The sequence below is a fragment of the Hyperolius riggenbachi genome, chromosome 7, assembly GCF_040937935.1.
Source record: "Hyperolius riggenbachi isolate aHypRig1 chromosome 7, aHypRig1.pri, whole genome shotgun sequence".
In the NCBI taxonomy this organism is placed as follows: Eukaryota; Metazoa; Chordata; class Amphibia; order Anura; family Hyperoliidae; genus Hyperolius; species Hyperolius riggenbachi.
The window spans coordinates 31,662,511-31,682,316 of NC_090652.1; the positions used below are offsets into that span (position 1 = coordinate 31,662,511).

The 19,806-nt window shown below is 44.8% G+C and overlaps 1 protein-coding gene across 1 annotated transcript in view; it reads right to left on the bottom strand.

Moving 5' to 3' along the window:
- The window catches only part of LOC137525964 (uro-adherence factor A-like), a 64,583-nt gene extending 44,987 nt beyond the window's left edge, over positions 1 to 19,596 (bottom strand). Inside the window, exons 1-3 of the mRNA XM_068247174.1 lie at positions 19,540 to 19,596; positions 13,568 to 13,711; positions 4,657 to 4,735 (exon numbers count right to left, since the gene is read on the bottom strand). Coding sequence (XP_068103275.1) covers positions 4,657 to 4,735; positions 13,568 to 13,711; positions 19,540 to 19,596 — 280 coding nt within the window. The remainder of the gene's footprint in view (positions 1 to 4,656; positions 4,736 to 13,567; positions 13,712 to 19,539) is intronic.
- Positions 19,597 to 19,806: the final 210 nt, after the last annotated feature.

Genomic DNA, 19,806 nt, shown 5'->3' on the forward strand with positions numbered 1-19,806 from the left:
CTGGCTGTCCTGCTAATCCTCTGCCTCTAATACATTCAGATGTAGACCCTGAACAAACATGCAGCAGATCAGATATTTCTGATATTATTATAAGAACTGACAAGATTAGCTGCATGCTGGTTTCAGGTATGATTCAGACACTACTGCAGCCAAATAGATCAGCAGGACAGCTAGGCAACTGGTATTGTTTTAAATGAAACAAATATGGCAACCTCCATATCACTCTCACCTCTGGTTCACTTTATGCTAAACTGCAGGTGAAAATATTATACTACCATTCAAATGTGAATGTAATCTTTATGATATAGGCAACCGTCTTACAGAACATATTGCGTTGGTTTCTTAAAGAGGGATTGACAGCTGTAAAATCAAATTTCAATTACCCACTGTGTTTATTAAGTACTGTACTCTACATCTTGCCCCTGCATTGCAAGTATTCCAATATAATCATAAATGTGTCTGCTGTAATAAATCTTATCTCAGTCCCCCCTGGCTCTTTTCTTGTACATTGGCGGAAAGAGGGAAGCCAAAAAAAAGCCTTGTTATCTCCCCTTCTTCCTCTTCCACATTCCTGCTCCTCGCTGATTGGCTGAGGGCAGTTAAGGGAGATTGTGCGACACGAGTCTTAAGGTGGCCATACATGGTACAATTTTTTCATTCAATCTTACCAATTCTATGTAGTATAAGGGAACTACCTAAATTATCCTTTCAGTATATTCACTTAATTTACCCTTATACTACATAGAAGTAGTAAGATTGTATGAAAAAATTGTACCATGTATGGCCACCATTAGAAGGGAAATAGAAGCTACATCACCTCATCCCTCCGCAGAAGCTGCTGAAATCTGATGCATGCTCTGTTCACATTTGTTTACAAAGCAAACTAGATATGACAGTGCGGTCCCTAGTACAGAGCTCAGTGGGGAGGAGGGCGGGCAATGCATACTTTTCAGGCAAAGGAAATTACAGCAGGATTGGCTTCAGTCAGTGGGAGTAAAGATGGAAAATGTCCGGAATAATTTTCTCTCTATTTATTATATAAGATTCACTGAAATGAAAACGTGGACAGTACAATACACATGTTATGTAAGTAGATCAAGTATTTATCTACACACACACACACATATATATATATATATATATATATATATATATATATATATATATATATATATATATATATGTGTGCGTGTGTGTGTGTGCTCGTGCGTGCGTGCGTGCGTGCATGTGTGTGTGTTTTTCTGGGATAGTAGGGCTGTCTCTACTGCTTTAAGCTTGAATATAGTATCACTTGATGGACCAACTTGGTAGCAGAATTTCTGTGAGAGTCAACAGGGCTAGTGCTTACTAGCTCAGTGCTGCTCTGTAACCCGTTTTCTCCTAGGTGATCTTTTTTTTTTAATTTTTTTTATTTTATTGTGATTTTTCAAAAAGTTAACAGTCCTCCCTTGAGAGTCAATGGCATGTCACATATATACAGGTTGGCATGTCACATATATACAGGTTGGCATGTCACATATATACAGGTTGGCATGTCACATATATACAGGTTTCAGAATGAATTAACAAGTCACAAATATTCCTGAGGAACATTGCTTCCGTAGAGAGAATCTACCCACCCCCGACTCTTCCCTCCCCATTTAATAACACCACCCTCATCCCTCCCTTGTGGCTATCCTATATAATAGACCACAAACTATACTATACAAGAAACATAGAATCGAGCAGGGTAGTCAGGTCCCAGTTGTTCTAAATAGGGGAAATATCATCTCATATGGTCGATCTATATCTTAACCACTTCCCTACTAAGGGTTTTCTTCCACTTCTATACCAGAGCAATTTTCACATATCAGTGCTCCTCCGATTCATTCGCCACTAAAGGACCACTATCGCAAAATTTCTAAAAAATAAAACTAAAAAAGATTTATTCTGGAAAGAATGCTAGTCGAAGGGATAGTGAAGGGTTAAAGAAAACCTGTAATGAGAAAATGTTCCCCTGGGGGGTACTCACCTGGGGTGGGGGAAGCCTCCGGATCCTATCGAGGCTCCCCCCGTCCTCCTGTGTCCTGTGCCCCTCCAAACAGTGGGGATGTAAATATTTACCTTCCCGCCTCTAGTGCAGGCGCAGTATCGGCTCTCCGCTCGGAGATAGGCGGAAATAGCCGATCGCTGTCGGGCTGCTCTACTGCGCAGGCGCAAGTCCCCTGCCTCTGCGTAGTAGAGCGGACCCCAGGGAGATCGGCTATTTCCGCCTATCTCCGAGCGGAGAGCCACAACAGCGCCCCCGCTGGAGCCAAGGAAGGTAAATAAATCAGTGCTTGTCAGGCTTGTCGAGGGAGGATTGACGGAGACTTCAGGGGAGCCAGCGCTGGACTGCTTGCAGCTACAGGGGTGGGGGAAGCCTCATTGGGACCCTGAGGTGAGTACCCCCCAGGGGACTTTTTTCAGTAGTGAATGTGAGAGCTTTTCCGACGGACAGCTCCTATTTGCTGGCTCAGATTATTAGACTGTACTGAGGGCTGCAAATGGCTTTTCAAGCAGTAAAACTGTCTCCTTCTGTGATGTTAGCCAGGCAGATAGGAGCTGTCCCTAGGAAGAGCTCTCACATTCACGACTGCTGTGAATGTGTAAATGGCAGGGGGATTTATTTTTTAACTAATTCTTAACCCTTCACTATCCCTTCTACTAGCATTCTTTCCAGATTAAATCTTTTTTAGTTTTAGTTTTTAGAAATTTCGGGATAGTGGTCCTGTAACTTTATAGCTACTTATCACAAAGAAATAATCTATAGCTTGTTTTTTTCCCCACCAATTAGGCTTTCTTTGGGTAGTACATTTTGCTAAGAATTTTTATTCTAAATGCATTTTAATGGGAACAATAACAAAAACATTATACTTTTAAAATAAAACATTCTACTGTGGATAAATCCCACGCATTTTATTTGCCCATTTGTCCCGGTTATTACAACGTTTAAAATATTTCCCTAATACAATGTATGGCGACAATATTTTATTTGGAAATAAAGATTTTTTTTTTCTGTTTTGTGTTCATCACTAATTACAAGCCCATAATTGCAAAAATAACAGTAGTATACTCTCATGACATACATATTAACCACTTCGCCGCCCGGGTACAGTATATCTACGCTCCTTTGGACTTCAGTTCCCCGCCCGGAGCGTAGATATACGCACCCCCCGCCGCTGCTGCCACTGTCCGCGCTCCCGCTCGCACGTGCGCGCACTCCTGCGATCGTGCACGTTTTTTTTTCAAAATGTTTTCCTATTTTCCCATTAAAACATATTTAGAATAAAATAATTCTTGGCATAATGTCCCACCTAAAGAAAGCCTAATTGGTGGCGAAAAAAACAAGATATAGTTCAAATCATTGTGATAAGTAATGATAAAGTTATAGACGAATGAATGGAAGGAGCGCTGAAAGGTGAAAATTGCTCGGATGCTGAAGGGGTAAAACCCCTCAGTTGTGAAGTGGTTAAAAAAGTTTAGTCCCTAAGGTAACTGTATTTTTTAAATTTCTTTGTATATAGGCAAATATTTAATTTGGCTTTAATTTGGGACACAAGATATCCTCCCGCATTTTCTTCCTGCGCATTCTGTTAGTACGCAAACAGGAAGTTAACGCGTCGAAGTGGTGCTGTATTTGTTACAATGACTGCAGGCATTTCATTGATGCTGGTGATCATTGATATAGGGACTTAGATCAATGAATGGGTAACTGTGTTCCCATTCACTGTTCTCCCCACTAACGGTAAGTATACAGGGGGTTAGATAATCGTGGCGGTAGTAAGGAAGTGGTTAAGTTTACCAATTTCTCCCTTTCTTTGCATACCAGGACGTATACAGGAATGGTTTCATCACAGCATGTATTTCTGATGTAGTGAAGATATTATCATTCGATAGTAACAATAACTTTTGAGTACTATTATTTATTAAAGCATGCTTGGAATACTACAGTATACTGGTCCTTGGTCATAAAATGTAGAGAAACCGAGAGCCCAATATAGTGTAGTATGTTAAAACATAAACAAAGTAAGGCAAATCAGTGAGAAGAATATACTCACAAACGTGGGTTACCACAAAGGCAACCACTGTATAGGCAGGTGAGGAGATTAGACCTGTCCTCACTCAAGGCTAAGAAGTCGCTCTCTGTAGATGAGAAAAAAGGGGTAGATCACCCCTCCACCAGGGGTGGACACGATTTTGCAGTAGGAGAACAGAGGCGCCAGCAGAATAAAAGTGGATAAAACCTTTAAAATTTGCTGGGAGGAAGCGGTGGACTTACCTCCATAAAGCAGACACGAAAGACTGTCTGAAAAGTAGCAATCACATTTATTATATGGTACCCCAAAAGTGCAACGCGTTTCGCAGGCCGAGCCCGCTTTATCAGGCAATAAACGTGGGGACAAAAACAGAATTCCAGCAATAGCAGGTGTAGCCTTGGTCATGTTTCTTTATGCTTTGTTTTTATGGTTTCCTCATTCCCAAGTATTTCTTAAAATCATTGATCTCTGTTTAGGAAGGATATAACAAGCAGATCTTTTTGTCGTTAAAGTGTTCGGCAGGCAATTACAGCAATGTGTAGGTGGACACTGCAGACCTGCAGGAGGTGCTCAGCTTTACGAAATTGTGAGATTTTACCTGAAGGGGCAGCGGGACTCTCTTCGTCCAGTTCTATGGCTTCGGTGCACTCTGAACATGAGTTTAGAAGGTCCCTCGCCTGGAAAAAGAGAACAACAGGGTGACACCAAGAAACAACAAGTAGAATTTTTTCTGTAAGGCCAGTTTTACACACGGCCATTGCGTTGCGATGCTTCGCCCCTTTGCATCATATCACAAAAAACTTCATTCATATGAACCTGCAGTGGGGTGCGCCGACAGGGTCATATGCATAGTGCTGCTTCCCGCCACGTGATGTACTCTCTGCTGGACAGGAAGTACGTCACTGGGAGCCCTGGGTTTCCCCATCATATTTCCATCATTCCACGCAATGCACGCCGCCACCAACATATTTAATCCACTCCCGACCAACTAATGGCGATAGGTGTCGGGAAGGTGGCAGCCCCAGGACCACATAATCCCAAAAGGCGTCAAGTCCTGGGGCGAGGTTTTACAGGGGATCGTGCCTGCTGCGGCACAAGCATCCCCGCTTGAGTGACGGAGCTCCGCTCGTCATCACTCTACCAGCAGACTGTGAGATGACTAAACTGCCATCTATTTACATTGTACAGCACTGCGATCTACTGCAGCGCTATACTGGGGACAGCCCTGACACTCGGCTGTCCCCTAGAGGCTCCGATCGTGATCCCCTCTCATAGGCTGATGCCTATGAGAGGGGATTGTGGTGATTGGCTGTCGGGGGTAGGGAGGGGAGTAATTAATTAAGTTGGTAGGGCACAGAGCCTCTGTTGCCCTATTGTGTGCCTCCAGGACCCCCCTGCGCTCTGCTGTCCCCTGTAACAAAAAACGCCGTGCTAGCGACACACACAGCATGTCACCAGCAGGCTATTTACCTATGTGGTGCCTGTCACCGCTGCTCCCCCGCCTCTTCTATATCGCTGCTCCCCGCCCGTGTCCCTTCCCTCCCCGCTGATTGGAGGGAAGGGACGCAGGCAGGGAGTGCCGATATAGAGGAGGCGGGGGAGCGGCGCTGACAGGCACCACATAGGTAAACAGCCTGCTGGCAACACGCTGTGTGTGTCTCTAGCACGGTGGTTTTTTGTTACAGGGGACAGCAGAGCGCAGGGGGATCCTGGAGGCACACCATAGGGCAACAGAGGCTGATGATAGTGTGCACAACCAGCCTCTGTGCCCTACCAACTTTATTAAATCCCACCTCGGGGTCTCTTTAAAATAAATACAAAAATAGAGAAATGTATAAAAAAAAAATACAAATGAATAAAAAAAATAGACAATCATTACACCAGCGATCAGAGCCCACCAACAGAAATCTATGTTGGTGGGCAGAGAAGGGGGGGGGATTCACTTGCTTGCTAAGTGATATGGCCCTGCAGCAAGCTATTAAAGCTGCAGAACATTATATTGTAAAAATAGTCTGGTCACTAGGGGGGGGGGGGGGGAGGGGGTGTAAGCCTTGGTCCTGAAAAATCCATGTGCTGCCTATTGACTTGCATGCATTCAGCAGCCAGGGCGTCGCTGCGGAAGTCTGACGCTCTGATGACTTTGCGGCGGCTAGGTTGCCGATCGGCACTTCCAGTGCAACGTGATGCAGTAAGTGTGCTAGGCACCTTTGGCTTGCAGTGTTGTTGCGCTACCCTGCGGTAAAACAGGCTAACACAACATACACTTGCACAAAGCAATTTTAGCATTATATTAGAATCCAGTAAAGATAAAGCTAAGGACAGGTTGAAACATCACCATAAATGACCAACAAAGAATAAGCATGGCCAATAGAGCTGCTCAGTCCTATTGGTTGCTAGGGACATTCTGATTGGTCCAAACATGCAAAAACACTGCACTTCTGTAATGTACGCCAGTGGCGTAGCAATAGGTGATACAACCGCACCAGGGCCCCTGTACCAGAGGGGTCAACTAAGGGCCCTCCTTCATCCATCTTACTAACTTTGCATTGATGCTATAAAATAGTGGTAAGTAACCCTTAAAAAGAACCCAAGGTGAGAGGGGTATGGAGGCTGCCATATTTATTTCCTTTTAAACAATACCAGTTGCCTGGCTATCCTGCTGATCTACCTCTAATACTTTTAGCCATAGCCCCTGAACAAGCATGCAGCAGATCAGGTGTTTCTGACATTATTGTCAGATCTGACAAGATTATCTGCATGCTTGTTTCTGGTGTGTGATTCAGATACTACTGCAGCCAATTAAACCAACAGGGCTACCAGGCAACTGGTATTGTTTAAAAGGAAATAAATATGGCAGCCTCCATATCACTCTTACCATGGATTTACTTTGATAAACTTTTTTTTCCTTTCTCTGATTACACCTCTCTGACACTGCAGCTGTCTTTGGTAGGTTTTGAGGCTCCATATCAATAGAGTGCTTGGGGCCGCATGTAAAACTCACACCAGGGCCCACAAGCTCCTTAAAGCGGACCCAAACCAAAAATTTTTTTAATTCAAAATATTTAGTTGCAGCACTCTGACACATACAAAGATAAATAAACACTCCTTCTAGCCTATGAGCATTTCAGTGCATGCTTTTCACCTTTCTCTTTTCATAACTAGGGTTATACAGGGGGCAGCCATTAGTATTCCTCCTTTTCTGGACACCACCTACTCCACCAGTCTGCCGGATTCTGTCCGCAATATGAAAGGAAGGGAGGGGTTCCTCCAATAAATGTAAAATATTTTATATTTGTCATCATGCAGCTGAAAAAAGGCTGCTATTTATTATTATAATTTATAAAATAGATTTTATTTCAAAAATCTTGTATTTTTAATTTTTGTCCACTTTAAGCCACTGGAAGTCGCAACTCGTAACCGTGGCCAATTACGAATTCCAACCTCGATGTTGGAATCCGCAATTACGGCTCATAATTACGGAGATCCGTAAATTATGAGTTGTTATGCCCACCACTATATGGAGATAATGAACTATTCTTTATCTATTTTGTTGCAATATGCAAACCGTGATGTTACCGACATCAGGAAGGTTCTGATGAAGCCACATAAGTTTGCAAAACAATATCAGCTTTCAGATTTTACTTATTATTATGATTAGGGCAGCACGGTGGTGTAGTGGTTAGCTCTCTCGCCTTGCTGCGCTGGGTCCCTGGTTCGAATCCCAGCCAGGGCACTATCTGCAAAGAGTTTGTATGTTCTCTCCGTGTCTGCGTGGGTTTCCTCCTGGCACTCTGGTTTCCTCCCACATTCCAAAAACATACGGATAAGTTAATTGGCTCCCCCTAAAATTGGCCCTAGACTACAGTACTTACACTACATAATATAGACATATGACAATGGTAGGGAATAGATTGTGAGCTCCTTTGAGGGACAGTTAGTGACAAGATATATATATATACACTGTACAGTGCTGCGTAATATGTCGGCGCTATATAAATAATAATGATTATTATTATTATTGTGGCTGGATAGTATAATGGTTAAAGGAACAATATCAAACCAAGTGTTCTAAAATGACAATGTACAAATAATGTCCAAGTAGCCGTGTAAACATTTTCCTACTTTTCATGTTCAATATCAGAGGCAAAAGCTTTAATTCATTATGTGTAGATTTTAGCTAGGTTTGGAATGACTCATTTTCAAAGGTATAAACCTCTGCAGTCTGACATGCTAAGAACAGTGTAATATTGAAGCAGAGTTATATTAAAAGCCTGTCATGTTTCACACACACAAATACAAATGTTTATGTTTCACATTAGAGACATTTCCTCTGCTCTCTGCAGAGAGCTCAGTCAGAGACACAGGACACAGGACTTTCTCTCTCACATGCACAGGGTTAACAGATGCACTGTGAGGGAATTCCCACTCCCCTCATGGCTCAGATTAGAGCAGACTGCTGTCATAAAAGTGTGAAAGGAATTAGATAACAGTAAACAAAGATATAAGCATTCAAATGTATACACCAGTACTTAGCAGCACTTCCCAAACATGTCCTATCTCAATTGAACAAAACATGTTAATCGATAGGGTTCCTTTAAGGGCTCTGCGCCTGACACAGGCAACCTGGATTGTCTCAGCTCTTCTTGTTCAGTAAGCCAACACCTATTCAGTAAGGAGTTCTTGGGCAAGACTCCCTAACACTGCTACTGCCTATAGAGCGCACCCTAGTGGCTGCAACTCTGGCACTTTAATTCTGCCAGGAGAAAAGCACAATAGAAATGTTATTTGTCTTGTCTTCTTATTATTTTTGAATTTTGAAGCTATTCACACTTATTAGATTAGATTATTATTAGATTCATGTGCGTCATGCAGAATTGCGATTTCACGTTTCTCGCACATCAACTATATTTTAATGGCATCAAATCTGACCCGCAGTTTTTAATTTTTGTGTGTGCGTTTTGTGGTTTTTGTGCATTTTGCATGTATAATGTGCAATTCGCTTTTAAGGTAAGTCAATGGAAATGCAGAAAAATCGCATTCGTTTTGCGAAGTTCGTATCCAATTTTGAAGTTACTTTAGAAACATCCTCATGGGAATTAACTTAATTGGTAAGCATGAAAAATCACATAACAAATGCTCTCAAAAACGTGAAGTCGCAGAGGAAAAAGTCAAAGAACCAAACCTTAAAAAAATTGCAAAACAGAGAACCGGCCATGAGAACATGGCAAAAATTGTCTTAGTGTGAACGCTGCCTTTGTGTTTTGTGCGGAGTTATGAAAGCTGTGTTTGTGTTGATGTGAATAATGTAAAGGTAGCTGGCTGTCCCAGACTGAGAAGCAACTTCCACTTAGAGAAATAGGAAGCAGAAGGGTGATGTCACCAACCGTGAGCACGTTCTTGAAGAGGAAGTGTGTGTCAATGCTGAATATAAAGGGGAGCTCTGCACAAGTCGCTTGCTAATGCTGTATGGGAAACCCAGGGCTGGATTTCTGGGAAGGCCACCAAGGCCCGGGCTTTGGGCGGCAGCTGGCCAAGGGGAGGCTGAACATGGAAGAGGGATTGCGGCATATGGAAGAAGAGGCTGAAAATGGGAGCAACACATAGAAGAGGGGAGCTGCTGCACAAGGGATCTGTATATAACTGAAACGATCTGCTGTACATGAATGTTAGACATGGAATAGGGGGGTGCACAAGGGTGCTGTACAAGAAAGTTGGCTTAGGGGTGGGAAAAGTATAAATCTGGCTTTGGGGAAGCCTAAAGCAGTGTTGAAATCACAGTTTTCACATTTTACTTAGGGCCTGATTACCGAAAAGATCACATAGGCCCACGCCTAGGGTAGCTGCTGCCATAGGGAGTAGCTGGGCATGGAAGAAGGGAGGCTGTAGTGTAGATGGAAGTGAAGGAACTATTTGAAAAAGATTAAGGGAGGGTAGGAGGTGCCCAAGGTATAATTATTCAAATGGACTAATAAATTGGTAAGAAGATCTTACCTTAGTGATGCCAATTTCAAGAATGCAAGGTTTTCATTAGGAATATGCTTTTCATTATGCACATCAGACAACGCGTTTTGCGGCTACAACCGCTACAAAGTTCAAGTGCCTTAGACATTCTGTAGTGGTAGACGGCCCTGAGCGCCTGTTTTTTCTCTCCCTACAAGATTGGGGTTTTTTTTTAGCCCCTACAAGATTATTTGAAAAAGAGGCTGCAAATATGCAGCTGCAACATATAGAAGAGGGAGCTGTACATAAAAAAGAGGGGCTGGTCAACATAGATACATGGAATAGGATGGGGGCTGCACATGGAATGGGAAAGTAGATTGCTATACATGAATATAACACATAGAAGAGAGGGCTGCAAATGGAATGGGAGGGGCTGCTGCACATGGATGTTAGGTATGGAAGAGAGGGCTGCACATGGAATGGGAGGGGCTGCTGTACATGTATGATACACATAGAGGAGGGGGCAGCACATGGAATGGGAGGGGCTGCTGCACCATGGATGTTAGGTATGGAAGAGAGGGCTGCGCATGGAATGGGAGGGACTGCTGCACATGGATGATACACATAGAGGAGGGGGCAGCACATGGAATGGGAGGGGCTGCTGCACCATGGATGTTAGGTATGGAAGAGAGGGCTGCGCATGGAATGGGAGGGACTGCTGCACATGGATGATACACATAGAGGAGGGGGCAGCACATGGAATGGGAGGGGCTGCTGCACCATGGATGTTAGGTATGGAAGAGAGGGCTGCGCATGGAATGGGAGGGACTGCTGCACATGGATGATACACATAGAGGAGGGGGCAGCACATGGAATGGGAGGGGGCTGCTGTACATGGATGTTACAAATGTATTATTATTATTATTATGTCATAGCTCCCAGCTGTCCCTCTTTGGGAATCCAGTCCCTCTGTCCCTCTGTCTTCCTCATTTGTCCCTCTTTCAGGACTGAGCTGTGTAAATATCTGTATTTTTCTATTGAAAAATGTATTTAATAGACTCTAAACTTTATTCCCATCTTTTAATGATATATGTCTTATTTTCAAACGTTATGAAGGAAAATGAAACAGGATAGAAAGGACCAGTGTGGTTTAAATGATAAAACAATATTTTTCTTATGAAATCATTATTGTATGCATGGCGAGGGGTGTATCGGGGGCGTGGTTAGGGGTGTGGCTTAAGTGTCCCTCTTTCTTCTCTCAAAGATGGGAGGTAAGATTTAGGGCTTGATGCACTAAGACGAATAGTATGCCTTATCAAAGTTAACATGCCTTATCAGAGTAGCATAGTGAATGCTATGAACCCGCAGGGGCTCAGGACAGGACGAGTGGAGCTCTCGTCATTGCCAATTAGCAGGCATAAGATCGCTATGCTACTCTGATAAGGTGTGTTAACTTTGATAAGGCGTGTTATCTCTGATAAGCCATGCTATTTGTCTTAATGAATCAAGCCCATAGTATTTATATAGCGCCAACATATTCCGCAGAGCTGTAAAGAGTATATACTGTATAATCCTGTCACTATATCCTGTATACTCTGTACAGCACTGCAGAAGAGGTTTGCGCTATATAAATACTAAATAATAATAATGTATTATTAAATAATAAACAATTGTATCTGTGTGGCTTTGTGTGACAGAATGCTGAGTGTCACATGGGAAATACAGGTCTGTAGTGGAGTTAGTAAGTTGTCGCCTGTGTCAGTATGTTTGCCATAGCGGGCTTAATGCCAAAATACGGTCTATGTAAACCAGGAAGTGGAAACAGATCCTGTTTCCTGCTTTATTTAAAGTAAAACTCTACTTCTTTTGAAAATTGCTACAAACATCCACCCGGGGCTCCAGGAGCTTTTTTTTCATGATTGAAAAAATCAGCTGCAGATTTCCAAAGCTAAGATTGCACTTTGTTTGCAAGCGTGTAATAAGAGTAGCCTTTGTGGCGTACAGCTTGCAAACTTGCAGAATACAGCTGCTCAAAGCGGTACTGTACTCTCACCGCTCACCACTCTCTCTCCTGCCCGGCATCTCGATCTTACGTCGCAACACGGAGAGAACCAGTCACCAGAGTGAGAGGTGAGCGAAGGATTTGAGAGAAGCCCTGCTATCGGTGCGCCCATACTCTGCTGCATATAATGAGTCTTTGGCAGTGGTGTAGGGGCCGCGGTAGTAAGGGCCTAGGTTGAAGAGGTTGCCGCTTGTCCTCCGTGAAGTTCCCACGTGCTGCTTTAGTACCTATACTGGGGCACCTATGTCTGGCTACATATACTGGGAACACCTATGTCTGGCAACATATACTGGGGGAACCTATATGTGGCTACCTATAATCGGGGCACCTATATCTGGCTACCTATGCTGGGGGCACCTATACCTGGCTACCTATACAGGGGGCACCTAAACCTTGCTACCTATACTGTGGACACCTATACTTGGCTACCTATACTAGGGGCACCTACACCTGGCTACCTACACTGGGCCATCTATACCAGGCTACCTACTTTATACTGGGGGCACCTTTACATGGCTACATACACTGGGGGCAGCTGGGGGTATCTAACCTATTCTGGGGAGCCTATACTTGGCTACCTATACTGGGGCACCTATATCTGGCTAGCTGTACTGGGGGCACCTATACCTGTCTAGCTATACTGGAGGCACCTATACCTGGCTAGCTATACTGGAAGCAACTATACTTGGCTACCTATACTGTAGGAACCTATACTTGGCTACCTATACTGGGAGCACCTATACCTGGCTAGCTATACTGGAGACACCTATACCTGGCTAGCTATACTTATGACACCTATACCTGGCCACCTATACTGGGAACACCTATCCCTGGCTAGATATACTGGAAACACCGATACCTGGCTAGCTATACTGGTGACACTTATACCTGGCTACCTATACTGGGAGCACCTATACCTGGCTAGATATACTGGGGGCACCTATACCTAGCTACCTATCCTGGGGGCACCTATACCTGGCTAGATATACTGGGGGCACCTATACCTAGCTACCTATACTGGGAGCACCTATACCTGGCTAGATATACTGGGGGCACCTATACCTAGCTACCTATCCTGGGGGCACCTATACCTGGCTATCGTACGGGAGAGAGGGGGGTTTGAAAAGAGGCGACAGGGTACATCTAGCTACCATACTGGGGAGGGAGGGGGAGCCTATCTGGCTACCATACTGCGGTATATTAGGCTACTATACCAGTGCAGGGGGGGGGGGGCAGGTCCAAATTCTGCATCGGGGCTTTAACCCCGAGGTCCATAGCTATGCCGCTTGGCTGGGGGCGCACAGGATGGGTGGCGCGCCGGGATATGGGGGGAGGGGATTTGCCAAGTGACCATACCTCCCAACCTGAGGCAGTCCTAGCTAAATAGGAACAGTTGGGAGGTACAGTATGTGGGAAGAACTACTGTACACGCAAGGGAGGCGACAGGAGTATTGGCCTGGGGAGGTAACAGTATAAACCAATCCTTCTACAGACTGGAATCACATACTTGCTCGCTGCAGGTCTCTTCCTGTGTGGTTGGATCTTCTGTCTTCGCCGTGGTCTGAATTGGCACATGGGGCGTGGCATGTCTGGGCTGTGGAGCATCCGGTGGGGCACCAAAAACCTGCGCGGTGACATTGGTGATGAAAACCTGCAAGAAACAGAACAGAGGACATCAACTGATGTGTGCAGGAAAATCTGATGGTCCAACTATCCCTAGGCCCCGAGGATAAACAAATGCTGCCCCCTATGGGTGATGTGCAGGAATGCCTTGATGATTTGCGGCTCATGTGTCTCAGCAAGAAATCACATATCTGCATCTGGCTTTGAAGCCAACGTCCAGGCTTAACACTTTCAGTGACAGTGAAGCGCTGTTTTAAGCTCCTGATGTCGGATTATACATGTCCGATCAGCAGGGCCGCCTTCAGGACAACACAGAGGGGACTGCTGTATGGGGCCCAAGGGAATCTGGGGCCCGGTGAGCATTGCCACACATGGGCTGCCCATTAATGTGGCGAGAAGTGCCGGTGGGTCATCCAGGAGTTAACTTAGTCAGTCAGCGCCTCCTCCATCGTACTGCCATAGCTGGGAGCGTTCTGTGCAAGCGCAGTTATAGACTTAACGAACTGAGTATATGCAGAACGCTCCCAGCCAGGGGAGAGAGTGAAAAGTGGTCACACAGACGTTAGTGTATTAATTCCTTCAAAGATTGGGATTCGCCATGTGGGGGAAGAGGGGAGTGAGGGGGGGCCAGTAGGATTGCTCAGTATGGGGCCCAAAAATTTCTGATGGCCCCTGCCGTTAAGGAGCATCCGGTCTGCGTCAGGCCCCTCTGACGATAGTCTGACATTTTGATCTCCTCCTGCTCCACAGCGTGCAGCTGAGCTATGTAATATAAATTGCTCCTGGGCCCCGAGCGATTCAGGCCCCTGAGCTCTGCTGCCCCCTTCCCCAGCTTTCACCCTGCTGCAAGGATGCACCTGCAGTATTGCAGCCAGCGTGGATGGATGAAAGTGGCAGCACTACAGGGGCCCCAGTGATTACATCCTTGAAGCAGGGAAGAACGGGGGGGGGGGGGGGGTATCTGGGTCAGGAGCAGGGGTGTAACAATAGACCCTGCAAGGGATGCAGCTGCAGGGGGCCCCATTCTGAAAGACTGACAACTAAGGGCTAGAAAAGAAAAAATGTTTTGCTCGCTGCACAATTGTTTTAATGACTGCATCTGCTCAGCCACTGATAAGGAGTCACTCAAAGCTTTACAGACAAAGATTTGTAGACAGTCCCTATTCAGTGTACAGCAGGTCTTCTGTACAGCATTGTTAAAAATGTGCACAGTGCTTCACTGCTGTCTGTTTTTATCTGCACAGGGAAAACACATTCAAGTGTGCCCTAGCCAACTGAATAACATTGGTTCTCAGTTTACCTGTGCAGAAAGTGTGTTGGCGGGAGGTGCTCCATCCAAAGTTTTGCAGGAGGCCCCAGTGATTTCTAGATACGCCCCTGTTCGGGAGCCAGGTAGAGGGGAGTCAGAGGCCTGGGGGCCCTTTAGGTTGACTTTGCCCCGGGCCCCAGTGTTGCTTCAACCGGCCCTGATAAATATTATGTGGATGTGTTTGGGCTTCCACTGGCCATTCTGCTGGCAGATCTAGCCGACACAACGTCAGGTCTCTATGATCAAAGTGGCGGTGAGAAGTCACATGGGCATGAAGGCTGCAGAGTGACTGCACTGCCAGCTGAAGCCACGCCCCCTACAGACTGATAACCTACCCTAAAGGTGGCCACACACGAAACAATAAAATTATCTGATTTTAAGGCAATTCGATAAAAACGATCGGATCTCCCGAAAAAATCGAAAGCTTTTTTTTCATTCGACTGAAAATTCCGATCAGATTTCCCGTTTTCTTCGATTTTTATCGATCCGGAATGCCAGATATTTCTCTTAAATCTTTGTAAAGATTGTATGGTGTGTGTTAGATTGTCAATTTATTAATATACACACCCTAGCAATTTTCTCTGATTTTCCAATAATTTTTATCATAATTGAGGAGAAAATTGAACACAGGTGTGTGGTACATTGGTCATATCTTTGAAATGTTACAATCAGTCAGAAAAATTGATTGCAATTCTTAAATTGAACAGATATTTAAAAAATTGTATGGTGTGTGGCCACCTTAAAGGGGAACTGAAGAGAGAGGGATATGGAGGCTGTCATGTTTATTTCCTTTTAAGTAATACCAGTTGCCTGGCAGCCCTGCAGATCCTCTGCCTCTAATACTATTAGCCATAGCCCCTGAACAAGCATGCAGCAGATCAGGTGTTTCAGTGGTTCAGACTTATAAGTCTGATCTGACAACACTAGCTGCATGCTTGTTTCTGGTTTTATTCAGATACTACTGCAGAGAAATAGACCAGCAGCAGGGGCGTAGCAATAGGGGGTGCAGAGGTAGCCACCGCATCGGGGCCCTTGGGCCAAAGGGGCCCCGAAGGGCCCTCCCTCAATTACAGTATTAGCTCTCTATTCCTCCTGTGCTCATAAGAATCACGTCTATAGATACTTTGAATAGTAGGGATCATTAACAAACAGCTCCCCATCCCCTTCTTGCACCTCTGATACTGTAGTTGCCATTGGGAGGTTTTGGTGTTCCGTATCAATTGTTATGTATATAGTGCTTGGGGGGGCCCCATTGTAAAACTTGCATCGGGGCCCACAGCTGCTTAGCTACGCCACTGACCAGCAGGGCTGCCAGGCAACTGGTATTGCTTAAAAGGAAATAAACATGACAGCCTCCATATACCTCTCTCTTCAGTTCCCCTTTAAGCCTCTAGTGGGGAGATGTGGGTTGAAATAGACTTGGTGGTGGAGTGCACAGGCAGCTAGCGGAGGCTGAGCAGGAAATGAGGATCTATGAATTGATGCAGCAGGTATTTCCCTTTTATATTTAAAAAAAGGTGTTTTTTTTCTATGCAAAATACATTGAATATGTTGTTTTATTATTTACAATTACAAAACTAATTTTTTGTGCTTTAACTACTTCAGGACTGCGGTGATTGAAATCTATGACCTGTTTTGGTGGTTACCTGGCTGGTAGGGCGTAGGTTTCAATCACCGCCGCAGCGTGCATCCGCCGTTTTCGCCGCTCCCCGACGATCTCGCTGCTGAATCCCGACGTCTCTCACCGCAGCACACTTGCTCTGCCTGTCTCTATGAAGGCAGAGCCATGTGAGCCGGTCAGGAGCCGATTTCATTGGCTCCTGGCCGTGTCTATCAATGTAGAGCACTCCTATAGGCATTACATTACATACGGCAGAGTGGGTGTTCTTAGGATCCCGGCGTGCAGCGGTGATTCCGTCGTTATTGTACCATCAATCTCTGGTCCTTAAGGTGGCAGAGACTGCTGGTACTTAAAGGATACCCGAAGTGACATGTGACATGATGAGATAGACATGTGTATGTACAGTGCCTAGCACACAAATAACTAGGATGTGTTCTTTTTTTTTTTCTTTCTCTGTCTGAAAGAGTTAAATATCAGGTATGTAAGTGGCTGACTCAGTGCTGACTCTGACAGGAAGTGACTACAGTGTGACCCTCACTGATAAGAAATTCCCCTTTTTATCTCTTTCTTGTTCTCAGAAGCCATTTTCTGCTAGGAAAGTGTTTTATAGTTGGAATTTCTTATCAGTGAGGGTCAGATTGTAGTCACTTCCTGTCAGGACTGAGACAGCCACTTGCATACCTGATATTTAACTCTTTCAGACAGAGAAAGAAAAAAAGGAACACAGCATAGTTATTTGTGTCCTAGGAACTTTTCATACACATGTCTATCTCATCATGTCACATGTCACTTCGGGTATCCTTTAAGTGGTTAAAGTGGACCTGTGTAATAAAAAAACAAAACAAAACAAAAAAAAAGCTTTCACTTACCTGGGGCTTCTTCCAGCCACCAGCAGCCGCTCGGTGCTCGTGCACCAAACAACCCTCTGGTTCCCGGCCACAGCTCACTTTCTTTGTCACCGACTTGCAAGTCGATGTCCACTGCGCCTGCGTAGCCCTGGCTGCACCCGTCCTCGTATGCGCTCCCGTAGCTGGGAACGTCCTGTGCAGGCGCAGTACGCGAAGATCTCTACTGCGCCTGCGCAATATGCTCCAAGAGACGGGTGAGCGAACGAGGATGCGAGTGGCCAGGGCCACGCAGTCGCAGTGGACGGTGACTGAAGAAAGCGAAAGTGAGCCACCGTGGGAGAGCGGAGGATTGTTTAGTAAAGACCCGGGCACAGGGCGGCTGCGGGGGGCTGGAAGAAGCCCCAGGTAAGTGAGACTCTTTTTTTTTAATTTTATTTTTTAGATTCGTCAGGTTAAAGGAAACCTGAAGTCCCAGTAATACGGACTGCGTTGCTTGGTTTAACCCCTCCACCTAAGCCTAGGACTACCCCCTCCTACACTTAACACTAAGCCCCTCCCCTTGCAGCGCTGGGTCACTGGTTTGAATTCCAGCCAGGGAACTATCTGTATGTTCTCCCTGCGTGAGTTTCCTTTCGGCACTCTGGTTTCCTTTCACATCCCAAGAACATACAGATAAATTAATTGGCTGCCCCCTAAAATTGGCCCTAGATTATGATGGACAAATGACTATGATAGGATTAGATTGTGAGCTACTCTGAGGACAGTCAGTGACATGGCTATGTACTCTGTAATGTGCTGCAGGAGATGTCAGTGCTATATAAATACATAATAATAATAGTATAGTAGGGCATTAGACTATGACTATGGTAGGATTCGATTGTGAGCTCCTCTGAGGACAGTCAGTGACATGACTATATACTGTGTAAAGTGCTGCAGAAGATATCAGTGCTATATAAATACATAATAATAATATGGTAGGACATTAGACTATGGCTATGGTAGGATTAGATTGTGAGCTCCTCTGAGGACAGTCAGTGACATGAGTATGTACTCTGTAAAGTGCTGCAGAAGATGTCAGTGCTATATAAATACATAATAATAATAGTATAGTAGGGCATTAGACTATGACTATGGTAGGATTCGATTGTGAGCTCCTCTGAGGACAGTCAGTGACATGACTATATACTGTGTAAAGTGCTGCAGAAGATATCAGTGCTATATAAATACATAATAATAATATAGTAGGACATTAGACTATGACTATGGTAGGATTAGAGTGTGAGATACTCTGAGGACAGCTAGTGACATGACTATGTACTCTGTAAATTGCTGCAGAGGATGTCAGTGCTATATAAATACATACTAATAATATGGTAGGACTTTGGACTATGACTATGGTATCATTAGACTGTGAGCTCCTCTGAGGACAGTCAGTGACATGACTATATACTGTGTAAAGTGCTGCAGAAGATATCAGTGCTATATAAATACATAATAATAATATAGTAGGACATTAGAGTATGACTATGGTAGGATTAGATTGTGAGCTGCTCTGAGGACAGTCAGTGACATGACTATGTACTCTGTAAATTGCTGCAGAGGATGTCAGTGCTATATAAATACATAATAATATGGTAGGACATTAGACTATGACTATGGTAGGAGTAGAGTGTGAACTCCTCTGAGGACAGTCAGTGACATGACTATGTACTCTGTAAAGTGCTGCAGAAGATGTCAGTGCTATATAAATACATAATAATAATATGATAGGGCATTAGACTATAACTTTGGTAGGGTTAGATTGTGAGCTCCTCTGAGGACAGTCAGTGACATGACTATGTACTCTGTAAAGTGCTGCAGAAGATGTTGGCGATATATAAATACCAGATAAAAGAAAACCCCCACCTACGCCTAACAATGACCGATAGCAAGCGTTGTTCTGATAGCAGCGTTGGCATAGTGTATAGCACACTCGTCTTGCTGGAGTAATATGAGTGAAAGCTGACAGCTACACCTGCCCTGGGGCTCATTCACATGGCCGGACGTGATGCTGCAGCACCCCACCCCCTCCTGCTTACCAGCGCGTTCCGTACTGCCTGGGCCACCCGCGGGAAATGGCGGTGCAGGAACTCCATGGGGCTCTCTGGAGCTGGGGTGTCTCTCAGCTGTCTCTCTGGCTGTTTGATGAGCCTTCTCTGCGGGAAGTGGCCGTAAACCACAAGCAGTGTGTAATATTCCTGCTTCTGCAGCACATACTTCCTCTTTACTTTTATAACTGCTTCACTGCTGGAGGTCTTTATGCTTCGGGCGACGAGGTAAAGGAGGACCCCATTCAGAAATGAAAT